We start from the raw sequence: 25,380 nt of genomic DNA, 5'->3' as shown, positions 1-25,380 counted from the left end.
CCAACACTTGCAGGAAGGAGGAGAGGCGGCCCTTTGGAAACATTACACCTCAAGCCCCCAGAGCAGGCCGATAAGGAATATAATCACAGTTTCCTGTAGGAGAAGGCCCTGGGCCGTGCCTGTGCCTGAGCACAAGTGCTGCTCATCATGGACTGCTTTCCATGCGCTGCTGTTCTCCTGTCTAGCTGGGCAGAACTAGCTCATTGAGCAATGCTCCTCGTTTGGAGCTGGAGCCAGCCAGCTCTACGCAAGGCAGCACCACTTGCTTCTGGCAGATGCATAGGGAAAGAAGAGGGGCTGCAAGGGAAGCGTTGGTACCTGGCTCTGACGGGCAGTGATAACACCTCTCTGCCAACACCATCCACATCAACCACCAGGGCCAGCTTGTATCTCTTCACGGTGTTGGAGCACAGGGTGACCTGGAAGACAAGAGCATCAAATACTTCATCACTCCCAAAACCCATCGGCCATATGCAGTGCCCTCCACATCTCCTTCCACAGCAAGGAAAGGGAGGATTTAGTAGATATGAGGAAGATGAGGTATCAGGAAGAAGTTCTTCCTTGTGCGGGGGCTGAGGCCCTGGCACCGGTTGCCCAGAGAAGCTGCGGCTGCCCCATCCCTGGCGGTGTTCAGGGCCAGTTTGGATGTGGCTTGGAGCAGCCTCGTCTGGTGGAAGGTGTCCCTGCCCATGGCAGGGGGCTGGAACTGGATGAGCTGTAAGGTCCCTTCCAACCCAAAACAGGCTAGGATTCTGTGATGTTTGCCTTTAATTCTTCTGCTGGTTCATGTGTAGAGCACAGTCTCTGGCAGTAACAGAAGTCTTTGGACAATACCTGAATTACTGAATGCGCTTTGCGTTGCCAGGGCAGATGTAGAGCCCAACACTAGTGCCCAACTCTTACTCGCAGGATGCTCAGAGCCAGCAGTGCTAAAGCCCCCTCAATGCCACCGAAGCTCCAGCTCCACCTCTGAAGCACACAGGGCTGCACTCTTCGCGTACCTGGATATCCAAGTGTCCCTTGGCGCAGATGGTCCCTGTGCAGGGCCTGATAGTAAATTCAGCTGGCTTCTTGGCACCTGGGGCTCGCTTTCTCCACGACGGACCAGTGCTGTCTGACACCTGAGCAAAACTGGTCACGCTGGGTGCTCCCGAGCCGTCCCCAGGAATGCGAAGGTTGAAGTTGAAGGGCACCGAGGAAGTGTTAGTGAGGCGGCAGCACAGGGTGCGAGGAAAGCCTGGGAAAAGGACACAACAGGAGTTTATTATCCCGTGACTCCTGGGGTGGACATCCTGCGGTGATAAAAAACTGCGCTTGGAGTTTGCCTCCTTTCAATGGCAATTACAGCTGATTGAGAAGCTCTGTGGGGAAGTCGTCGTCAATTACAGTCCCTTTTACGCTTGTCACACAGAAATGCCACTCTGACACAAGTGTCTCTAACTGTGAGGAGCTCTCACCTCCCCCAGACCAGCACCAATTCCTTCTCAACCATGACGGTGCATCCAGAACATTTACTCTCAAAAGTCAGTCCAGAAAAGTCCCTGTGAACTCCACAAACACTCCCACAGTTTTCGAGAGATAAAAGCAGTATGTTGTCATCAAAGAGATGATCCAGGAAAGGAAAGGAAAGATGAAATTGGCAGCCACAGCATGATGCAGAGCACTCTGAAGCAGTTTCTCCAGACAGGAACCTCGGTGCATCTCCTGGTTTGGGACAATCGAGACTGAGCCTGTGGCAGCTCACGGCCCACTTCACTGGAGGCAAACCTGATGCTTGCTCAAGAACAAGCAGGACCTGTGTCTCACCCTCCCGAAGGAGTGGGGACAAACGGCCATGCTGCACACCGCCTTTCATTACCCCACAAAGGCTGACATGGCTTCAGCTTTGGTACTTGCTTTCCATAATGGAAGCCACTGACACAATCGCAGCTGATCTGGGGGGTTGAGTTCACATTTAAACTTGAGACCATCTCAGTGAGAACTCCTTTGCGAGACTGAGGTGGAGAACCAGAATCTGCATCTCAGTGGAGAAGCTCTGGGTGCACAGCCACCAGCTCTGTCAGCAGAGCTGGGCTTTTGGTGGGGAAGGAGGAGCCCATGTCTGAAGACATGGGCGCCCAATGCGGAGCTACTGCTTGGCCATGTTACCTGGGAGCTGACAACGAGTTGGCCTCACAGCACTAATTGATTTCTCACGCTAATGGTCAGGTGGGTAAATGGTGCCCTTGCCTCACAACAGCAAAATTCACCCAGGGCACCTACAACTTGCCTTCAACTCCCTTCTCCAGTTGGCCGCGGACAAGAAAAACTTTCACAGTCATTCTGTTGCTGAGGACTGGCAGATTGGGGCTGGACTGACTGTGAGGGACACCAGAGAACACTGACTTTCTACTCCCTCCGTTCTATTTGAACCATTCAATTGGCTCTGTGCCATTCTGTCTGGTTCTGTTTGATCTCATGATGGCAAAATACTGCCTAGCAGCTGGCAGTCCTGGTTTTGACATGCTGAAGGCGGCTATGGAGGAACACAAGTGACAATGCTGTCCTGGACAAGTGCTCCATCTGGGTAAGGCTCAGACCTCCCACCCTGCAGCCCAAGCCCAGGGCACACTCACCAAAGGAGACTTCACCGAAGCGGAGGGACGATACATTGAAATGAAACGCCGGCCCAGTGACACAGCCACTGTGAGGACAAAGGCAGAGGAGACATGGCCTCGGTTAAAGAGAACTGCAAAGCCTTCAGCTTTCCTTACCGTTCCGGTGGGTAAAAGCCAGCCTGAGAACCTCAGGGGGTTTCACATCAAGCCCTCACCCTCATGCTCAGCACAGCATCCAGGTGGACGGGAGGCAGCCAAAGCAAAGCGGTCAGCAGCCCATAGCTGCTTGTGGGGCTTGGGGCACAGTGTCATGCAGGGTATGCCCCCAGGTTGTTGATGGCCTGAGGAAGGACACCAAACAAGTGATGGCTGCGTGCCTCAGTTTCCCCATCTGTAATGTGTTGGACACAGGGGTGTCCCCAGTAAAGCACACTCAATGTAACTACCCTTCCCAGCCACAGCTTTCCTGCTTTGGCATTTCTTAGCTGGAACCGCTCTTCCCATGGAGTACAGGAACACCTTGCTCAGAAGATCTTGATCCACGCAATCGTTATGGGGGCAGGACTTTGAGACACGAAGCCGGGGGAGCCCCAAACATCCCTTGACAAGAGCCGCAACAGCTCAACAGAGCGGACAGTTGAATCTTGGAGGAAAATATCAGCCAACCACCAGGGCACCAGCTGACCCATCCAAGAGCAACACGTCTTAAACCACCCAACACAGAATCGTCAAATCATCTACGCTGGAAAAGACCTTTAAGATCATCAAGTCCAACTGTCACCCCAGCGCTGCCAAGCCCACCACTAATCCGTGTCACTAAGGGCCTCGTCTACACGGTTTGGGAACACTTCCAGGGATGGTGACTCCACCACTGCCCGGGGCAGCCTCTTCTAATGCCTGATCACCCTTTCGGGGAGAAACTGTTCCTAACATCAAGTCTAAATCTGCCCTGCACACACTGAGGCCGTTTCCTCTTGTCCTTTCCCTTGATACTTGGGAGAAGAGACCAGCCACCTCCTGGCTCCATCCTCCTTTCAAGTAGTTGCAGGCATAACGGAACCTGAACACACCGCATCTCCTCACCTGCCCTTAAATTCAGCAGACTTGAAGGCTCCAAACTCCAGGACTCACCAACATCCACCTGAATCACCACGTGAAGCTGCACAACACCCATTAATTTATTTCATGGTTGATGCCAACCAATGCCAGCTCTGCCTCTCAGCTCAAAATCAAGGACCACAGCAACTGGTGTGTTCAACCCAACCTATTCCATGGCTCCCTCTTGCTGACAATTCCACATCACTTGCTGCTGCGGTCGCAAGGAGTCAGCATCAAACTGGAGTCAAGGTTAGTGTGGGCTCCTAGTGTGGGGATGCCAGGATGAGAGCCAAGATCAAGACCTCAGACAAGCCTTTTCTTTCTCAATGAGGTAGGTGGGAGATGACTACCCAGAGAGAGCTACAGATGTGGCCGCCAAGCTCTTAGAACCCTCCTCACCTCACAGTCAGCGTCAGAGGCTCAGGGGATCCCTTCACATTGAACTGGAATTCCTCTGTGAACTGCCCCACGACACTGGCATTGAAGGAGATCCAGATGGCCTGATGATCAAAAGGCAAAAGCATGCCCTCCCGGGGGCCAAAGGTGAAGCAGGAGCCCAGAACTCTCTCCGGAGGGACCACGCTGAAGGGCGTCTCAGTAACTCCTCTGTTGAGCAGGAACACCTGCAGCAGCAGCGAGAAGGCAACATGGAAATACATGAGGAATCCTCTTTGCTTACAGAAGGCTCACTTCTTTTCTAGTTTAGCAATTAACATCTGTAAAAGGCAGAAGATGCTGAGCGCTGCTGCCAAATACAACAGGACGAGTTCTGCCTCGGGGTTTTTTTCCATGCAAAGCAGGGATAACTTCACACAAACAGAGCCACTCTGGGCTTATTCCCCTGACACAGAGCACTCCACTTGACCTGCAGTGCCAAGCGCCTGCTCAGCACCACCAAGTTGATTCAGACCCATCCCACAGCTCCACGAGGCTCGCTGCTGCCCGGGAGCCATCCGGATCCACCCCATGCCCTGCGCCCCGTCCTGCTCACCCTGTAGCTGTGGCTTGAGCCAACAGTCACCTCCCCGATGCTCAGCTGGTCACAGCTGAGTTGGACCTGGGGCCCGACGCCTTCCCCGCTGATGCACAGGGGCAGCCTGGTCTCACAGCCTGTGGAGGGAAATCTCTGTGAGTGCAATTCCCTCTGCTACGCGGCACTTTACAGGTTGTCTCAGTGCTGCTGCCGGTCCCTGGGCTGGATGGAACCAGCTCTAGATGCTCCAGGAGAAGACACGGGACCCATCTCGTCCCTCAGGACATGCGCCTTGTGGCTGCTTTCTCATTTCTAACCAACCCCCTGGGCCGGTGTCTCAGAGAACCACAGAATGGTTTGTGTTGGAAAGGACCTTAAGATCATCCAGTTCCAATCCCTTGCAATGGACAGGGACACCTTCCACTAGAGCAGCTTGCTTCAAGTCCCGTCCAGCCTGAACTTGAACATTGCCACGGGTGGAGCAACTTCCTTGGGCAGCCTCTTCCAGTGCCTCACCACTCTCACAGGAAAGAATTTCTTCTGTATATCTAAACTAAATCTCCCCTGTTTAAGCTCGAACCCATCAGCCCTTGTCTTATCTCTCCAGTCCCCGATGAAGGCTCTCTCTCCAGTCATGGGAAACCAGCCTTCTCACTGAGCAGATCACATAAGCCATAAATGTACTGCTAACGTGCACATCCCTTGGTGCAAAGGCAACCGAGACCTCAAGGCTTACAGCTAAACTCCAAGGTGGGTCCTTTCCCTTACATTTGCTAGAGATGACAGAGCACAAGATCTTCAGTCTGAAGGCTGCTCTCAGCCACTGAAGCAGCCTAAGGTGCCTGAATCCTGGCTCAAATTTTGGATGAGCTCTCACTGCCATCCCAGCCTACTCTGCACACAAAGTGAGCAGCACGAGAAGGAGGAGAGAGCCACGCCACAAAGACTCATCTTGGAGGTAACTGGTCTACAGGGGCCTGGTGCTCCTTCACTAAAGCTGTGTTGCAAATGCTGGCAAAGCCATGGCGGGAAAGCTTATTCCTTCACTGCTTGGTCACTTCTGGGATCAGGAAGGCAGAGCCAGGCATCCTGAGCCCTGGCCTCCGACAGGAGACCACCGGGAACCACGGGGACAGCGGCGTGTGCCAGCACTGCCCTGTTGAGCCCTCCAGAACTACATGAGGTCCGAGTGGGCTGGAAGAGTGTTTCTACCTCCTCTGTGGGAACAGGAGCAGGAGGAAAGAGCTGTACCTGCGATGTCACAGTAGACTGTCTCTTGGTAGACTCTGGCTTCTTTGGGCTTAAAGATCACATTGATTTCAAGGGAAGAATTGGGCAAGACATCTCCCTCCTGAAACAGAAGTGACAGCAAACCATTTATCTTCAAACATCACATTCTTGTTTCCACTGCAGCCCTGGAAGCCTTTATTTAGAGCATCAGCAAAGAGCAAGGAGCAAGCAACGCTTGCCAACAGGATTTACAGGAGAGCTTGGAAGCAGCAGCTTCCAAAGTCCCTCGCCTTTACTGGCACCCGGAAGGGGCAGTTTGTTCCCCTCAGAAGAGACTGAGCTCTTGCTCGCGGATTTAAGTCTGGGCCACGCTACCAGTTTCTGCAACTCTCTGCTGCTCTCGCAGAGGATCCTAGCACTGGTGCTCAGTCCCAGGAAGCCCTGCCACACATTTCAGGAGGCATCCCTGGTTTCTATAGGCTCTCACTTCCTGCAACTGGTTTAAGGAAAGGCACCTCTCAGCCTTACATGGGCTGCAGGAGCAACCAAGAAGAGAACAGCAGCCCCTTCCTCGGAAAACAAAATAGAAAAAATAAACTACTTTCACCCACTGTAAAAGAAAGAAGAGGTTGGGATTATTCCAGGGTTTACTCCAAGATGAGAAGGGATGCTGCGCTGCTCAGACAGCAGCCATTCTTCATCTCAAGACCATGCAAATACTGAGAAGGCAGGCTCTGGCTGATTGAAGGCCATGGGGTTTTTGCTGGCATCACCAGGAAAGTGAGCAGTTTTCTCTACCTATCTGCAGTAAAACTCAAAAAGCCCGTTTAAACCTGCCAGCCTCGTGTCCAGGCTCACAGACGACACTGGAAGGGAGACTCAGACGTGGTATAAATCCAGGTTTTAGGAAGGGATTGCTGTGCTTGGGCTCAATTTGGCCTCCTTTCCACCCAGGACCATTGCATTCTGCAGGTCAGTATGTGAACTAACAGTGCACCAGTGTCCTTTCTTCACCCCCGCGCGCTACGTGGGAATGTGTCCTTACGGAGAATAACTGATACCTCTGAACACTGTGAGGACACTCATGAAGTGCCCTTAATTCACAGCCCTTGCAGCAGAGCCCAGCCTGGGGTCGGCTCTTGCTGCTGTTCAGAAATGCTTTTTGCAACAAGTGCCCCTAGCCTCACCAGAAACCGGATGTCTCCTCTCTTGGCACATCAAGCAGCTGATGTGGGATCTGCCAAGGGACCTCCTTCAGAGATGAGAAGGAGGAGGAGCAGCAGGAAGGGAGGTTCTCAGCCATCACTTACCATGGGCACAATGGTGAAAATATCACTGCAGAAAGGCATGGAGCCTCCCTGCACCTCTGTCCCCTGGTTCTGGGAGCTGCAGATGGGAAGGGAAGGGTGTTCTCTGAGAGGGGGGACCAGCCCGTGCTCCGCAGGAACATCAACCAGCTTGTCCTCTTCCAGCCTCTGCAGCCTGTGCCATGGGAGAGACGAACCAAGCAGATAATTGAATAAGCAGCAGATTTGCAAAGCCTGTCGTGTCAGTGCACGAGCAGCAAAGCACTCGGCGAGGAAGAGCAGCAGCTCAGCACAGGGCTGACCCTGAGACACAGGCTCCCACATGGATCCCATTATTGCCGTTCTTCCCAGCACAGCAAGGAGTTTTACTCCTCACTGACAAGCTAACAAGAGGTTTCTTAAAGCTGGCAGCCCTCAAGAAAAAGCCTCCTGCATTGGGAGGGGAGAAGCAACTGGCTTTCAGCTGCTCGTTATCAGCATCACACTTTTCCCCTTCCCTTTTGCACCCACAGGGGTGAGGAGACAGTATCTGCACTGCCTTCCACCAGAGGATCCCGGTGCACTTCCAAAGCAAAGCAACGGATTTGGGCATCCCATCACTTCAGTGACACAAATGGGTTTCTGAGCATGAAAACAGAGGTGCCAAGAGACGAAGGGACTCTGCCCAGCATCACCTAGTAAAGAAGTCAGGACCAGCATCTCTGAATGCAAACCCTACGTGGAATCTTGAACCACCTCATCTTTTCCCTCGTTTTGGCCTCCACTGCAGAGCTGTGATGCACTTAACCTCTCCCTTTATTGGCGGCTGCAGCAGAAATCATTCTAGTGTTTAAAGATCACAAGCGGGAGATGAAAGGGGAGCCCTGCTGCAGAGCGGTTGCTCCTTGCTGGCACACTGCTGTCCCCCCTTCACGCTCCAGTCCCCTGGCCATGAAGAACCAGCGGGTGACAGCACTGGGGGACCAGGGGAAAGCTCCACGTGCAGCAAATCGAGGCAACGCCGTGTGAACGATCATCACCCAGCTAAATCCAAACGCAAAGAGAAGGGAAACAGGCAAGGACGTTACTTGCTGCACACACACTGAGCCTCGCGCACATGCTGTGCATGAGGAGGGCTTCCACACACTGGCATGAGCAGCCCTCAACTCAAGCTCCGTCAGCAGGCCAGAATCACATCCCCAAAAGCGCTGCAGGAGGGACACCTTCTAATGGGCCATGTCTTTTGGGGTCACATCCCAACACAGGCTCCTGCACTGCCTCCTCTCAGGAAAAGGCCCTCTCTCCTCTGAGATCTCAAAAGCTTCTCTGACAGCAGGACGGTGACCTTGGACCATCACCAAAACTACGAGTAAGGAGGAACCAAGCGTCGTGCTCAGAGTCAAGGACAGAGACTGGCACGACAGCAAGTCTCATACGTAAAAAATCAGGTTGAAGTGAACTCTGGGGAAAGCTGGTGGCTTCTGAGGGGACAGAGGATCACCCAGGGTCCAGTCCGAGACAGGCAGGTGGGGAGAGATGCTAAAGAAATGGTCCAGGGAAGAATCAAGGCAAGCTCACGAGATTTTCTTTTAACTCAGTACGTTTGCACAGAACTCACACACTGTGTCATTAAAAACAGACAACAGTGGAAAACTAGTTCTGGCCTTTGAGGCATTTCTGACCTAATTACGCTGAACTTGATGTGCTCAAAGCCCTTGAAAAGTGCTGCAGTTCAAGGCAGTTTCCTGATTAGCTCTGGGTTCAGACTAACTCCTGTATATCTGCACCCATCTGAGCCTGAAAAGTCGCACAAGGTTTGCCCAAGTCACATAAGCTTTAAAGTGTCATTTTCAGTTCATCCCCCCAGGCTGTGAGTGTTTCTCTGCTGCCTGAAATGGCAATTTCAAAGCTTTGCCAGAGACACCCTTGGAAGAACCTGCCCCATCTCTCACCACCACGACGACACAGGTTGCTGAAGCCCAAAAGCACTTCCAAGTCCTGGCTGCCCACCCTTCCCCGCAGAGCCCTCCACATCTGCCCAGCCTATGAGGAAGGGGAGAAACACCTCGTTGGGCCAGAAACCAGGACACTGAAAGGCAATTCCCCAGCCTACGGCAGGACGGCCTCCACCTTCTGGGCCAACCAAGCACTCTACCCTGCCTGTGACTGGAAAAGGAGCCTGCCAGCTTATCAAAGAAGAAACTGCTAGAGTATCACAATAGCTGTGCCACCTGCAGCTCTTCAGGGCTACTGCTCAGTGCAGTCCCAGGTACCGAGTGCTGACACCTTCCTCAGCCTCATGGACCCTCCGTAGTGCACGGATCTCTGAACTCAATAGTTTGCCGCTCCCAAACGTGAGTTTGCCCTCTCAGGCAATCCAGTGATTGCACTCAACCTTCTCTCCCCAAAACATCATCCTCAGCTGTAGCACGGCTGGGACTGCAATGGCAAGGGTTAAGCTCCACGCTGTGCATGGGTTTACGTGCCCTAATCCGTTCAAAAGCCCCAACAGCCCTCTGAGACCGTGTGTTAGTTTTCCCCTGGGGCATCTATCTTTCTGAGACGAATCTCTCAAACAAACCTCAGCTTCTGCCGCTCCTCCTCTTCCTGATCAACAAAACGCTTCCACTGGAAGTGGGCCGTGATGGCACTCTGATTGTGGATGACCAGGGATCTTAGCTTTGACAGCGTGACAGAAGTCTTCTCAACTGTCAAGGAGCTCTTGTCAAGCCTGATGTTGACATTTACAGCTGTTCCACAAAGGCTTTTGTGAACATCTTCACCTGGAACAAAGCAAAAGCAAGTCTCGCCTCATCTCACTTGCTGACGGAAGTACAAGGAATAGAGCAATCTGCAGGCAACAGAAGAAAGAGCTGCAGTTTTGAGCTGCATAAGCAGTTCCCCGGATCAGGAAACTTAGCATATCCTGACAGCTGCACATGCTACAGCATGAGGATGTCCTGGCACCACCTTAGGCACGTTATTTTGGGGGACGTTCGTGGAGATGTATCTTTTCAGATGTGCCCGGGTGCCCTTTGGGCTGCCATCCCACTCAGGTCACAGGGAATTCTACATCCAAGTCACTCAGGGACGCTGAGGAGCGCCACCTCAGCCATGCCTTGCCCAGGGTCTCCTGCAGGCAGGAGATGCCCCCAGTGTCGTGTCATCCTCATCTCCTGGTCCTGAAATACTGGGCATAGCTCTGATCTCAGAACCCAAGCGGGAGCATTTGAAATGCAATGGAGAAGGGCAGAAACAACAATGGAAACTACAGAGCAGCTTCTGTGCTGAGCTCTGCACTCAACAGGCTGCTACTGGGCCCTCGGATCCATCTGCCAACTCCTTCTTTGGCTCCTGCTACGGTCACAGCCAGGTGCCTCACCACTGCCCGCACATTCTTCCTTGTCAAACGTGCTGCTGTTACCACTTCACCACCGGAGAAGTGAGTCCCTTCACTAGGGTAAGTGTCCTCTGGAAGGCTGGAGACTTACTTCCAGCACCAGAGCAACACGCACAGCAGCACAGCCATTTCAAAGTGTTTCTCCAAGGTGGTGTTCACGACCTACCTTCAGACATCATTGCACCCTCACATTACTGACTCCAGCCAGCCCTAGCAGCAGCTTGCTCATAAACCTCACCACTAAAGAACTGCTGCTAACAAGGCGGTTTCTACAGAATCATTCCCAGGCTACAGCAAAGCTCAGAGCACCCTAATGGCTACCGCTGCCACAGTTACTGCTCCTCCTGGTCACAAGTCCTCAGCATGGCCCAGCTCTCAGCACAGCACCAACTGTACCCATGCAGCACATCACAAGAAGAGGGTCTCTACCTCAAAGGCCTTCCCGGGAACTGTAACACAACAGATCGGGATGAAAAGCAATGACCCGTCAGGAGAGCTCTAGGGGACAGGTTGCAGGCTCTTCAGAGAGCTCTCTTGCACGTTAAAAGCCATCTCCTTTTCAGTCAGGCTCCCTGCTGTGAGTTCTTCTGCAATGGAGCACCCAGAATATTCGCCATCGCCCCCGGTGCACCGTGCGCAGGAAGATCTGCCTGCCTTGTTACAGGCTGAAATATTCCAGCACAGGAATATCTGGCAGCCAGCAGGGGAGCTTTGCTCTACTCAGCGTGAAGGAACCTTGCAGAAGGGATTCAACAGGACAATGAAGCCACCAGATGATGACAGACAGCGCAGACACCGCTCTGTTTCGAAGGACACACGGAGGGTGCACCACGCGCTTACCTGTGTCATAGTGAACGATCATTGGACTCGTATAAACACCGGTCTTTGGTGGGTGGAATTCCACCGTGACTTCCATCGCTTCTCCAACGCCAAGAGTCCCAATGGAGGGATCCACAGAGAAAGGGCTGCAACACAAAGAGAGAGATCAGGACTGTATGGGAGATCCGGGCCCTCCGTTAAGTTTGCAGTCTAGTTCGCTTCAGCTCACTTGTGCAAGCAAGGAGCAAGCAAACCACAGTCGGTACAAGAAAACCAGAACATCCAGGATCAGAAATGGAGCGGGTGACTCTCCCTGCTGAAAGAGAACCAGACCTCAGAAGATCCCGCGGTATACCACGACCCCAGCCCCCCACACTCTGCACCCAGTTCTCAGTTCTCAGCTCTTCACCTCTGCACACGTGCAATCCAGTTACTCAGAATTCTGCTTTTTTGTGTAGTTCACTTAAAACTTTCCTAATGCTTCCCATTTCTTTATTGCAACTTGGGACTGAAATAGTTCATTGCCGAAGTTCGGGAACTCTTAAAACCCTTGTCAAGGAGCTCTCAACACACGCTCTATTACCCAGTAGAGTAGTTGGCAAGCGCCTTGCAAATAGATGCTAGACTTCACTGGGTATTTACTGTGGTGGTGCCTCTCACCAGCTCATTGCTTGCCTGTTTCTTGAGGCTGTGTTTGGGATCCGTGACCTGAGCCCCTCGAACTGTCCTCTGCCACACAGCACCTTCTTCAGCAGTCAAGCTGCCTTCCTATCTTGCCTCTTCCAACCCAACAGCATCAGACCTGCAAGATGCTGCGTTGGAGACACCACTGCAGTGTAAAACTTGCTTGCAGAGCTTTCTCAAAACACTGCAAGCAATGGCAAACCCCACGTGTCCTGCCCATCTCCAGCACCTCAGATGCTCTGCCTCCTTTTTCTCACAGTTTACAAGCCCATGACCACGCAACAGCGTTTTGCGCAAGGGATGAGCTCCTTTACCTCAGAGTGGTGATGCTGTAGCAAGCCTCCCGCTTCCCCACGTTGCGCACCAGCAGAGTTTTCTGGGTGCTGAACCTGACTGGACACTCGGAGAAGTTCAGCTGCTCAGGGAAGTCCAGGCTGGCTCGGGCACCTATGGCTCGGATAGGCACAAAGAACTTCTCCCTCTCTGTGATGATGATAAGCTCGTCGAAATAATCCTGCAGGGAGAGAAACAATCTCAGCACAGTGCCTTTAGCACCATGCCCATGGCAGAAGAAGAGCTGCTGGTTTCTGTGACTCTCACAGTAGCATTCGGCAATGTACATGCACTTTTTACCTTCATGGCCTTTCATTACAGATTATTTCACAAGCAGGGGCAGCCAGGGACCATGGGGCAGATCCTCTTTAGTTTCTACAGGCATGCTGCCCGAGGGTAGGCCAGAGTATTGAACTACATTTAAGCAGCAAACAGAAGATGAGGAAAAGGCCATGCACAGGCAGCAGACTCTCAGCCCTGAAGCCAACAGACGTTACGTTAAATATTCCACCACTGAAGGGGAAAACAGCCTGAAACAGGCAAGAGCCTCCAGCCTATGGGAGCACAAACTTCACCCCCAGGAAAGAGTCTCCCCCAGGTGTAGATCCAGTGCAACTCCACTGAACGCAGGCCACTTCTTCAAAACCCACACCACATGCCTGCTTTGGAACCCAGCCCTGCAGGTTCACCTTCCCCTCAAGGCGCCATCTCTCGGGACCTCCACTCTCACTTTGTCCTCATCAGGTCTGAAAAGGATGCGGTAGGTTGAAGACATGCCCGGTGCTACCTTATAGTCCTCATTACTCGGGCTGATCAACTCAAAGTAAGGAGAGTTCCCCAGGATGACATTCAGCAGACGAGGAACCTGCAGGGAAGACACAAGTAGGATTTTGTCGCTTGTGGAAACATGAGAAGGGACCAGGACAGGCCATGTGACATCCTTCCTTACCACCTTTCCAAAACACTTTTAGCTCTGAAGCTACACGCACGTAACACACGAGGGTGGACTTGAATCCCTTCTGCTGAGCTACACAGCTGCAGCACAGAGACAGTAGGAACAACACGCCCTGCTCTGAAGGCAGCAGGAAGGAGATGCAGTACCTCAAGTCACCTGCGAATTCAACAAGCCCAAAGAACATGCTTGCTTCTGCCTGCACACATCCATGCAGTCATACCTCTGGAGGGGGAATGTATTATCTGAAGGCAAACCAGCGTGCGTTATACGGGGAGGGAAGGAAGTCACTTCTGACACACCAGGGTGGAGCGGGGTGGTCAAGCTGCGGTGCTAGTCATGGCGGTGGACCAACAAGAGAAGCAGACCACAGACACTCTGGGCTTCCTGAGAATAAAAGCTTACCTCAAGAGCAAAAGGACGAGCGCAGGAAGACAAAAGAACAACCCCAGGAAGAAGCAGATGGCTAAGAGAATTTAAAGGGGGCTGCAAAGCAGCAAGGGAGATCCGTAATACAAGGAAAGGCTGGTGCAGAGATGAGAACACCCAACGTGCCTCTACGATGGATACCACAGGCACGGAGACAGCAAACAGACATTCTCTAGCACACAGGCAGCAACGCCCCAGCACCCAATCTCATCTCAGAAAGCATAACAAGGAGACTTTGAATGGCAGGCAGCTCCACTGATGAACACGACGAGCCTTGGAAAAAATGGAGGCTCATTCTGCACCCCTGACCCAAGCCTGGTGACCCATGGCCAAGGCAGCCCTGGACGCTCTAAACACCCTTTGCTCCCACCAATGCCCTGGGGCAGCAAGCTCCAGGAGCCCATTTCCCACTGCAGCCACACGTTCTGGTCGCCAAGTCCCTTGGCACGTGAGCCCAGGTGGCAAAGATCTTCAGCAAGAGCCACCCAGGATGCCTCTGAGGGTGCTGAGGAGCAGCCTGAAGACAGGAAAGCAATTCGACAGCAAGTAGGCAAGAGCAGTAAGCATAGAGTGCAGCACTTCCGTATCGGAGTGAATACAGAGCACCTATTGGGCTCGATTACACTTTGCCTCTGTTACACATTGCTGCTAGCTGCAGTTTTAGGGGGTAGACAACCTCAGCTACCACGCAGGATACATCAGTAGGATTCCGAGGAATGTGGGAAACTCGTGAGACAGAGCACAATGTTCCTTTTCTCCAGGACATGACCAAAACCCAGCAAAATTAGAACATAATGAACTCTCTTGGGATTAGCATCTCTATCTTTGTGCATTTAAATATGCCAAGGGTTTTCCTTAGAGCTCATCTGCCTTTTACACCAGGGCTCTCCGACGCCTGAGGTTGTACCAGCTTCACAACTGATTCATTTTGGGTAAAATCAACAGTTCACACACTGCCTCCCCTTCACAGGGCATAGAAATCCCAAGCTGCAGCTGTTACCAGTCTATTACGTTTTATTGGGAATGGCACCAACATCAATGCAGGTGTTGTTTTCCACTTGGGAAGCACGAATAGAGCAAATTCACTGTTTGCCTCTTTGCTGGTACTTGGCAAAGGCAAACATTCTGAGGTGCTGCACGGATGAGGGAGCAGCTGAAGCCAAAAGGCACAGTGGGAATGAAGCAGAGCAGTAGGAAAAGAGAAGCTGAGGCCCATTTTAATAAGCAAAGGGCACACCTGCAGCAAAGATTGCCCAAAGTCACTGTGAACCACACCAGTGGTGTCCCTTGGGCATAGGTACCCACATTGCAACTTCCCAGTATGCCCAAGCTACACCAGGAATGACACAGTACTCTCTGGGAGTAACTGAGGGACCATACCTTCATCCTTCCTTGCCAAAGGCTCTTCCATGCTCTACCACGTCCCTGTAAAACCTGTTATCTCAGGAGATACTCTGACTTCTCTTGCTGTTCCTCCCCCTACATTAAGCCCTGACGGTGTCACTCCTTTTGTCCCCTCCTTTGTTTCTCCCAACAGGGAGATTTGAGGAGGGCGTTAATTCACCTGCACACTTCCACCTCCCCCCCGCTCCCCGCTGTGCCCTCCTCTCACACACACGTCTTGCTCTTTCTTACACAACCGGATCCTGAATTACGCCTGTTTCTCACCTTTCTCTGCTTCCAGCACACTTCCTCTTACGTACCAAGAGAATCCCTGTGAGGAAGAAAGCGCTCCGCGACAGGACGTTGAACTCAGCCCCTTTCCTCCCTCCTGTCTTTTCCCACCAGCTTGCTCTTGGCACATGCCTCACTGGAGCAAACGTTTCCCCAGCTGAAATTCAAAAGGTCTCCATTTCCCCCTCTACAGCAGAGCAGAACAAAGTTGCTGCCACTTCTCAACTTCTCCCTGCTCATTTTTCTTAGGAAATCTCAACAGGATCACAATCTTTCCCGTTCAAGTTGGAGACCTTCAGGAGCACATTACCCTGCCTGTGCTGGGATTCTCCAAAGAGAAAGCACAGCCACGCTGGCTTAGAAACACCTGAGCAGAACCAAACTAAGCTTAGCAGGAGCCTCAAGTGGCACCTCAAGTCCTCCCCTTTAACTGCTGCTGCTAAGCCAGCCTGTTTCCCCTGCTCTTCCAAAACACCCAGCCTGGAGTGCTAATGCCAGGAGTTACAACTTACTCCAGCACAAAGTGGAGAAAACTCAAGCCCTGTGCTTTGACACGGAGTTGCACACAGGGGGCTCAACAGGCTGAGAGAGGGAAACATGCCCTGCCAGAAACCAAGATTAACCAAGGAGCCACCGGGACATGGTGCACACTCGCGGTAAAGCATGACAGCAGGCAAGCACTGCCCAGCCCTCGACATTCCCATCAGTCCAGGGCTTTCAAGGGGAAGCATGCTGGCTCAGAAAGCTCCTTTGGCTTAGTTACCACCAGTGCGCGGCCAAAACCAGCGGCAGAATCCCCAGCATGGCAACATTTCCCCCATCTTGCAGAATCACGCTGCTGAGACATTTTATTCTGGATGCGCTGCGCTGCAGCAGGTAACTTGCTCTGCTGCACACCACGTGAATTCCACTGCTCTCCTCCTCCAGCCCAGTGCTCAGCCTCCACAGCCCAGCACTTACCCTGTCGATGTTCCTCAGAGCTAGCGCCGCTATGTAGAACTGGCGGGGAACGTAGTTCTCAAACACCACCTCGGATGGGAACGGCTGGAACAACCTCTGGTCCAGGCCAACTGCTGAGAACTGCAGATGCAAGACAGAGCAGAGAGAGCTTCAGCTGCTGGGAGAAAGATTAACGAATGAAGATCCCACACTGATCTCCAGTAAATACAGTCTCTTGGTGAGTACATCTGCCCAGCTCACACTAGGAGATGGGAGCCCACCCACCTCCGCTCTCAGCTCACAAAACGTTTCTGGACCATGTTGAGCAGCCTCAAGCTAAGAAGCTCTTTTGCAGGCTGTTTCTCCAGGCTGCCTTCTCCAAAAGGCAAAGCAGCGCCCACCTCCAGCAGAGCCCTCTGCTAAGGGGCTCACTCAGCTCCAGACGCTTGCTGGAACAGTCACGAGCACTCAGGGAGCAAGCAAAACCCAGGAGTTTCCAGGAGCCTCCACAGGAAACAATTTGCAGGTGAACTTCCCTCTGAGACAGCGAGACTGAGTCCCACGCATCCCAAATATCTTTTTGGCTTTTTGATGCAGACCCGAGAAACCAGTCGGAAGACACCAGTACCAGGGAGGAAAGGCCAACAAGAAAGAAACAGGGCAGGAGGGAAACAGACAAATGAGGTGAATGCTGGATGGGGATGAAGTTTCAGCTGAAGTCTCAGCATCACGGGGCAACTTGAGCTAGACTGCAATTCGTATCCCCTTTCCCCATGAGCTTTAAGTTGATGCTTCACTCTATTCTCTTACTGCTCGTTTCTTGAACACCGCTGCAGAAGCAGCTCTGAAAAATGCACGCAAAGACCAAACGCTGACCCAGCAGAGGCAGTACTTGGAGATAATTCCTCCCTGCTTGCTCTCCCCTCTCCCAGCTGCACTGCTGTCACTCGAGAGACACAGGCAGCTCTCCCGCTTCTCCACAAAAGCCACGCTCAGGCCGAGCCCAGTAGCTGTAGCACTGCCAGTTATTTGGGCGCCCGTCTTACGTGTTCCCACCTCCTGTGCTGCCTGGGGCAACCCGTAACCGATGTGCTACATCAGGTCTCTTGCTGGCAGCTTTCTGCTCAACAGCCTACCTCAGTCATCCACCCACCTGGACTGTGTGTTAGACTGAGCAGTCCTGCAAGAAAAGCAGCTTTGAACATCCACCTAAGAGAACACTGATCCAGGCAAAGCGCATCCACTCTTCTCTGCCCAGCAAAACCCACCCACTGCAGCAGAGGTTCCACTGCCTTTGTGCAGACCAGGACTTCAATGGCTCATTGGAGAAATGTGTTTTTTGCCTTTCCCCCAGCAGAAAGAACTCCACCACCTCCAGTTGGAAATGACAACAGGACCTCATCACCAAGCTGCTTGGGTAAGCTGGAGGCAAGGCTGCCACAAGCACGTGCCCTCTTCAAATGTCACATCAAATGGCAAGGAGAAGAGCAGGGAAAGGCTACCTTTTGATGGGAGACTTCACCCATGTCCCGAAGCTGGGTAGCCCGGGGCCGCCTCATCTCCCGAGGGCTGGCCAGCCTCTGCCTGGTGGTGAGAGACTCTTCCGCCTCTCTGACCAGCTTCGGATTACGAGATGCTGCCACTCTGCTCTGGAATCCATCCGCCCTTCTGGAGGACCTCATGGGCCGGGGGGTCTTGCCACTGGCCATGTCGCAGAGGTCGCCTGGAAGAAGCAACAGTTGGACAATCCACAACCCCAGAACCTTAAAACCCTGGACCCATGGAACCCTGGAACCCCGCAACCTCAGGGAAGGGCTCTTAAAGCTCACCCAGTTCCAACCCCCTGCCACGGGCAGGGACACCTTCCACTAGGGCAGGTTGCTCCAAGCCCCGTCCAACCTGGCCTTGAACGCTGCCAGGGATGGGGCAGCCACAGCTTCTCTGGGCAACCTGTGCCAGGGCCTCGCCATTCCTGGCACACCCAAAGGACACAGCTGTGTCTCCAGCCTCTGGCATCCTTCCTAAGCGGAGAACACAGGGCCTCCCCACCCTCATTCATGATTAGACCATATTTAGGCTCCATTCATAGACGTAAAACCCCACAACAAACAGACCCTGAGCCAAAACAGCCTTTTGCTCTGGGGGCAGTCCCACGAGCCACACAGACGCACCAGGCGCTACTGGCACTTCTCACCCTCTCTGCAAGGAGCCTGATGATGTTTCTAACTAAGTCAGCACAGAGTTCAAGACTCTGATTAAGAACTATAGTTTCTCAAGGCTACTTTGCCTGGCTCACGTTACAAAGATTATCTGGCAAAAACGGCTCCTTCCAGGCAGGAAATCACCCCACTGCCCAAGAGCATTTCTCCATGCAGAAGGACGCCCTAATTTTCACTTGTTAACACCCAAACTCCAGGCTCCCTCCAGGCACTCCAGGCTGCCACAGCAGGAAAAAAGCAGGAAACCATCGAAGGCACATGAGCAATTAGCTCAGAGCTACGTAAAATCCAGGATGATATTCCCTCCTGCTTCCCTGTGCTCCACATCACCTCTGCTGTGTGCACTTGCTGTACACAGCAAGACAGCATCTAGGCAAAGATGGCCATTCCCTGCCCCTCGACTGCTCCCCACACCCTGCAAGCAAGGCAATCACTTCATTCCTTTACTGCCAAGGCAGCGACAGCACGGCACGTGTTTGTGGTGCCGGGCCCTCCACGGCTTCAGGAAACAAGGCTACCGTTTCCTTTTGTCCTTGCAAGAAACTCCAGAGCTCTGCACTGCCCTACGGACAGGAGGACCTGCTGCAGCAAGAGCTGGGATTTAGAGCTGGAAATAACTCCTTTTCAAGGGAGAAACCTAATGGGGATGATCCAGCATTAAGCTGGGTTTCAGTGGTTTCTTACCGGGTCTTAAGAATAACTGCCTTATTCGTTCCAATTCTCCGAGCTGTGATTTCACTTCACTTGAAACGAACCCTGTCGTCGCCCCCACAACGCTTATTTCCAGAGGGCTTCCAACCTCCACAGCCCAGCCAGCCCAGCAGCTTCCCCCCGCGCCCTGGAGCAAGGCTCTTCCACAGCCCCAGAGCCTGCAGGGACCAGCCTCCCAGAGGAGCAGGAAAGGAGCACAACGGAGCAATCGGGCACATCTCCCTGCAGGGGCAGGACAAACCAGCCACCAGGACACAGCACCCCTCCAGCCCACCACCCCACGGCTCCCTGCTCCCCACCTCAGACAGCCAAGGCTCCCTTTGCTGCAGGACCTACAGCCTAGCTCCAAGTCTCTACCCTCCCTGCAAGTTGCACGGCAATTTCAGAGCCCGTTCAAGCCCTTCTACCTGCCCAGCCCTGCTCTTAGCCCAGGGATGTTTAAATCCTGCCGGCTATCACACAACTGCCCCATCCCTGCTGCCAGCGGAGCTGCCTCCTCCCTGCCCAGGGCCAGACGCTACCTGAGCACGGGTGATTCACGCTTCTCCTGGAGGATTCCTCCGTGCGGGGCCCAGCCTTGGCTCCTGAATGCCCTCGCGCTGCTCGGCAGCTGTGGGCAGCTGCAGGGACAGGAGCCGCCCAGGGACGCCTCGGTGTGGCTCTTGCCCACCAGCACAGCAGCTAACTGCTGCTGGGCTGCCAACAGCCAGGGGAACCTGGGCAGCAAAGGACAGGGCTGGCACCTGGGCTGCCCAGCCCCTCTCCTCAACGCTCTGGCTTTGCCAGCTAGGGCAGGGTTTCACCAGCGCCTCGAGGAAGCAGAGCTCAGAGCCTGACAGTAGCTCAAGCCTGCTCCTGCCTCAGCGGCTCAGCAACTCCTGCTCTCACTGGGCCACGGCTGCTGCTCGCATTTAACAGCAGCAGCTCCCCTGTACGTCACAATAGGCGAGGGCCACACGTGGATTCCACGGCCACCGCAGGGCCTTGCTAAAGCTACAGCCTTGCGGATCCCTGCAGCCCCCCTACGCCTTCAATGTCTCCCCCGCAGTGAAGCCCTGCACCAGGGCTAAAGTGCACCTTACAGCAGCATTTGGTCACGCTCCGTGAGCGACACATAAATTGCTGGAGACACCGCAGATGAGCCAAGAATTTCCCTGCTTCAGCAGGAAAGAAAAAAGCTTCCGCACTGACTACAAAGCAACCATTTAATTCCTACTTTGCTGGCCCACGAGGAGCCCCGCCACACCAGGGCCATGGCCAGCCTGCCTTTGGGGTGGCCCCTGTTGCTGTCCCTGGTGAGCACCCGTCGATGACTTTGTACCCATTAAGCCTGCGCACACGGGCACACGCACCACACAAGGCCACCCAACTGCCCGGGGCATCTCAGCTGCCAGGAGCTTCACACGTTTGCAGCACAGCGTTTGCCAGAAACAAAAGCTTCCCATGAGACTCGGGGCCATAGGCAAAGCAAATCCTCACACCTGCCTGGCGGGGAACGTGGAGCCCTCACTTTGAAACCAACACTCATCATCTGGGCCTTTACAACACAGGCAGGGAGGATATGAGCCCCGAGTGCTAACTGGCTCTCCAGGCAGCCAGCCTCTGGAAACACTCCAAAACATGTCCCGCACCATGTCCAGCCACGAATCCAGCTGGAAACTGGAGAGCTCAGGCAAAGACACCTCAGGCGTGACACCCCTGTGTGCTGAAGGCACCAAGGCAGAAGCTCTCTAACTAAAGGAAACCCCTTACAAAAGCTCTACCACAGCTGACATCATTAATAGGAGCCCACTAGTAGAGCTTCCTGCTATTTCCTTCATAACCTTCAACTGCCAGCCAACGCTGAGACAGCCCAAGCTCCCTTCCAGGGTCATAGAATCATAGAATCATAGAATAGTTAGGGCTGGAAAGGGCCTCAAGATCATCTAGTTCCAACCCCCCTGCTATGGCCAGGGACACCTCACGCTAAACCATCCCACGCAAGGCTTCATCCAACCTGGCCTCGCACACCGCCAGGGATGGAGCACTCACAACCTCCCTGGGCAACCCATTCCACACCACCCTAACAGGAAAGAATTTCCTCCTTAGATCCAATCTAAACTTCCCCTGTTTAAGTTTTAACCCCTTACCCCTTGTGCTGTCACTACAGTCCCTGATGAAGAGTCCCTCCCCAGCATCCCTATAGGCCCCCTTCAGGTACTGGAAGGCTGCTATTACGTCCCCACGCAGCCTTCTCTTCTCCACGCTGAACAGCCCCAACTTGCTCAGCCTATCTTCATACGGGAGGCGCTCCAGTCCCCTGATCATCCTCGTGGCCCTCCTCTGGACTTGTTCCAGCAGTTCCATGTCCTTTTTATGTCGAGGACACCAGAACTGCACACAATACTCCAGGTGAGGTCTCACAAGAGCAGAGTAGAGGGGCAGGGTCACCTCTTTCGACCTGCTGGTCTCGCTCCTTTTGATGCAGCCCAGAATACGGTTGGCTTTCTGGGCTGCGAGCGCACACTGCCGGCTCATGTTCATTTCCTCATCGACCAGCACCCCCAGGTCCTTCTCTGCAGGGCCGCTCTGAATCTCTTCTTTGCCCAACCTGTAGCTGTGCCTGGGATTGCTCCAACCCAGGTGTAGGACCTTGCACTTGTCATGGTTGAACATCATAAGGTTGGCATCAGCCCACCTTACAAGCGTGTCAAGGTCCCTCTGGATGGCATCCCTTCCCTCCAGCATATCAACCGGACCACACAGCTTGGTGTCACTGGCAAACTTGCTGAGGGCGCACTCAAGCCCACTGTCCATGTCAGCGACAAAGATGTTGAGTAAGACCGGTCCCAACACCGCTCCCTGAGGGACACCACTCGTTACCGGTCTCCAGCCGGACATCGAGCCATTGAGCACAACTCTTTGCGTGCGGCCGTCCAGCCAGTTCTTTATCCACCGAGTGGTCCATCCATCAAATTGATATCTCTCCAATTCAGAGAGAAGGATGTCGTGTGGGACAGTGTCAAACGCTTTGCACAAGTCCAGGTAGATGACATCAACTGCTTTACCCTTGTCCATCAATTCTGTAGCCCCATCATAGAAGGCCACCACATTGGTCAGGCAGGATTTCCCCTTAGTGAAGCCATGCTGGCTGTCACCAAGCACCTTGTTGTTTTTCATGTGCCTTAGCATGCTGTCCAGGAGAATGTGCTCCAAGATTTTACCAGGCACAGAGGTAAGACTCTGTAATTCCCCGCGTCTTCCATTTTCCCCTTCTTGAAAATGGGGGTTATATTTCCCGTTTTCCAGTCGTCGGGAACTTCACCTGGCTGCCATTATTTTTCAAATATGATGCCCAGTAGCTTAGCAACGTCATTCGCCAGCTCCTTCAGGACCCGCGGATGGATTCCATCAGGTTCCATGGACTTGTGCACGTTCAGGTTCTTAAGACGGTCTTGAACCAGATCCTCTCCTATAGTGGGCCTAAGGTCTTCATTCTCAAATTTTTACCTTTAAGTGGAACCGACTGAAGTCTTAACCGCGCTTTCCCAAAGAATCTTAGAGAATAACAGAATCGTAGAACGCTTTGGATTGGAAAGGACCTTAAGATCCTCTAGTTCCAACACCCTGTCACAGGGAGGGACACCTCACACAAGAACATGGTGCCCAAGCCCCGTCCAACCTGGCCTTGAACACTGCCAGGGATGGAGCATTCACCACTGCTTTGGGCAACCTGTGCCAGTGCCCCACCACCCGCACAGTGAAGAATTTCTTCCTTCTAGCTAACCTGAACTTCCTCTGTTTCACTTTAAGCCCATCACCCCTTGTCCTCTTGATACAGCCCCTGATCAAGAGTCCCTCCCCAGCATGCTGGTAGGCCCCCTTCAGATACTGGAAGGCTGCTATGAGGTCTCCACCCCGCCTTCCCTTCTCCACGCTGAACAGCCCCAGCTTTCTCAGCCTGTCTTTGTACAGGAGCTGCTCCATCCCCCTTAGCATCCTCGTGGCCCTCCTCTGGATTTGCTCCAACAGCTCTAGGTCCTTCTGTTGAGGACACCAGAACTGTACACTGTGCTCCCAGTGGGGGTCTCATGAGAGCAGAGGAGCAGGATCACCTCCCTTGACCTGCTGGTCATGCTCTTGGTGATACAGCCCAGGACACAGGGGGTTTCCGGGCTCAAGCGCACGCTGAAGCGCCTCATGTTCCAACCCCCAGGTCCTTCTCCTCACGCTGCTCTGAATCACTTCTCTGCGCAGCCTGCAGCTGTGCCTGGGATTGCCCTGACCCAGGGCCAGGAGCCTGCACTCGGCTTTGCTGAACTTCATGAGGCTGGCCACCTCTCCAGCATGTGCAGGTCCCTCTGGATGCCATCCCTTCCCTCCAGCGCGCCGGCTGCACCACACAGCTTGGTGTTGTCTGCAAGCTTGCTGAGGGCGCTCGATCCCACTGTCTGTGTCAGCGACAAAGATGTTGAACAGGGTCTGCCCCAACACCGACCCCTGACGGACACCATTCGTCACTGGTCTCCGTTTACACATTGAGCCATTGACCGCGACTCTCTGTGTGCAGTCATCCAGCCAATTCCTTGTCCAGCGGCTGTGCATCCAGCGAATTCATGCCTCTCCCGTTTAGAGACAAGGACGTCGTGTGGGAGGATGCTAAATGAAATTTATTGGCTCCAGAGAGCACGAACGTGGCGGGAAGGGCCAGGGGCAGCTGGTCACTTGCGGGTGGAGGGCAGGCCCCGGAGGTGGTAGATCCAGGAGCCGCCAGGGCAAGAGACCACCAGCCTGCTGGTGACAGGAGCCGGGCCGCCCGTGAAGGAGACGGTGATGGTGGTGCTGCTCTTGGCGCGCAGCATCTCGGGGGCCCTGACGCTGAAGGCCGGGTGCTTTACGGCATACTGGAACGCCGTGGCCCTCGGGAAGACGTTCCTGAAGGAGATGGAGATGGTGCCGCCGGCTGGGATGAGGAAGGGGCCCTGGGGTTCAGGGGGCAGCGCAAGGCCGATGAGTGGGATGCAGTACTGCCCGCCCAGTGCAGAGCTGAGCTGCAACGTGGCCTTGGCTTTGCCCAGGTGGCAGGGCTCAAAGGTCACTTCCACATTCAGCTCCGAGCCCCCAGCGCTGGCGGGTGCCGCACTGATGGATTTTGCCGTCCGGAAGTCGGCACAGTCGGTCTGCGCAGGGGAGACAAGAGACCATGGGGGGTTGGTCACAACAGCAGAGCCAGCGCCTCGGGAAGAACACGATGGTCCCCTGGCCCTGGCCCGTCCCACCCAGACCATAGCCCTGGTGAGTGCCTGCGGTGAATGGGCACGAGAAGTGTGCAAACGTGCCCAGCAGGAACAACCCTGCACCCAAGCCCCAAGACTGCCAGACCTGGGCTGCAAGCGGGAAGCAAGCCCAGGCACCACGGGGCCTGAAAAGCAGCTCCAACCAGGGCAGCAGACACGGGCCCGCAAGGGAGGACAAGCCCACACTAGTGGGAAGGCCCCTGGGCTCACATGGCCACCCTGGCTCTGCCAGGCCACGCCAGAGGCACTCGGACCCCCTGGTGGAGAGGGCTGGTGCTGGCCAGAGGAGCTGCCTCCCAGCCAGAGCCCTGGCAGCCCGGGCTCACCTGTAGGAGGTACTCGGTCTCCTGCTGGGCAAAATTCCGTATTTTGGTGGTGATGGTCTGACGGGAGCCCAGCGTGGTGCGGAAATACACGGGCTTCTCTGGCCTGCTCGAGGTGGCTTTCAGCTGCAGGTTGTAAGACAGAGAGCCCAAGTCGCTGCTCTGGAGCACCAGGTGCCCGGTGCTCTCACCCGTTTTCAGGGGCTGATACTCCAAGACAAGATCCGCCTGGGAGGAAGGAAGGAAAAAGCCACGGCGTCAGGCACAGGCAGGGAACACGTGTGCCTGAGAAGGGGGCAGCTGGTCCCTGCTCTGCTCAGGCAGCGCTTGAAGGCTGGGCTGCCTTCCCCGCTCTGACTCCCTCTCTCTCGGGCACAGCCTTGCTCCTTCTGGGGGACGGTTCACTCAGGGACAGATCCCAACAGCTCAGAGCCCTC

At 54.1% G+C, this 25,380-nt stretch overlaps 2 protein-coding genes across 2 annotated transcripts in view; both read right to left on the bottom strand.

The window, feature by feature from the left end:
* The window catches only part of LOC136005883 (hydrocephalus-inducing protein homolog), a gene marked incomplete at its 5' end in the record, with an annotated part of 46,706 nt that extends 28,700 nt beyond the window's left edge, over positions 1-18,006 (bottom strand). Inside the window, 12 exons of the mRNA XM_065663774.1 lie at positions 319-419; positions 1,002-1,237; positions 2,616-2,676; positions 4,100-4,318; positions 4,687-4,805; positions 5,920-6,019; positions 9,774-9,967; positions 11,425-11,549; positions 12,402-12,601; positions 13,151-13,285; positions 16,436-16,555; positions 17,917-18,006. Coding sequence (XP_065519846.1) covers positions 319-419; positions 1,002-1,237; positions 2,616-2,676; positions 4,100-4,318; positions 4,687-4,805; positions 5,920-6,019; positions 9,774-9,967; positions 11,425-11,549; positions 12,402-12,601; positions 13,151-13,285; positions 16,436-16,555; positions 17,917-18,006 — 1,700 coding nt within the window. The remainder of the gene's footprint in view (positions 1-318; positions 420-1,001; positions 1,238-2,615; positions 2,677-4,099; positions 4,319-4,686; positions 4,806-5,919; positions 6,020-9,773; positions 9,968-11,424; positions 11,550-12,401; positions 12,602-13,150; positions 13,286-16,435; positions 16,556-17,916) is intronic.
* An 86-nt stretch (positions 18,007-18,092) lies between these two features.
* LOC136005881 (hydrocephalus-inducing protein-like) lies at positions 18,093-25,150 on the bottom strand (the record flags this gene model as incomplete). The annotated part of the gene is made up of 3 exons (XM_065663773.1): positions 18,093-18,137; positions 24,111-24,503; positions 24,947-25,150. Coding segments are annotated over 3 exons (642 nt in total), but the record flags the coding sequence as incomplete, so codon positions are not given.
* Between the last annotated feature and the right edge of the window lie 230 nt (positions 25,151-25,380).

This window comes from Lathamus discolor, chromosome Z (genome assembly GCF_037157495.1).
Source record: "Lathamus discolor isolate bLatDis1 chromosome Z, bLatDis1.hap1, whole genome shotgun sequence".
NCBI classification, from domain to species: domain Eukaryota; kingdom Metazoa; phylum Chordata; class Aves; order Psittaciformes; family Psittacidae; genus Lathamus; species Lathamus discolor.
Note: the sequence above shows the minus strand (reverse complement) of the source record. Positions and strands in the feature narration are given on the sequence as shown.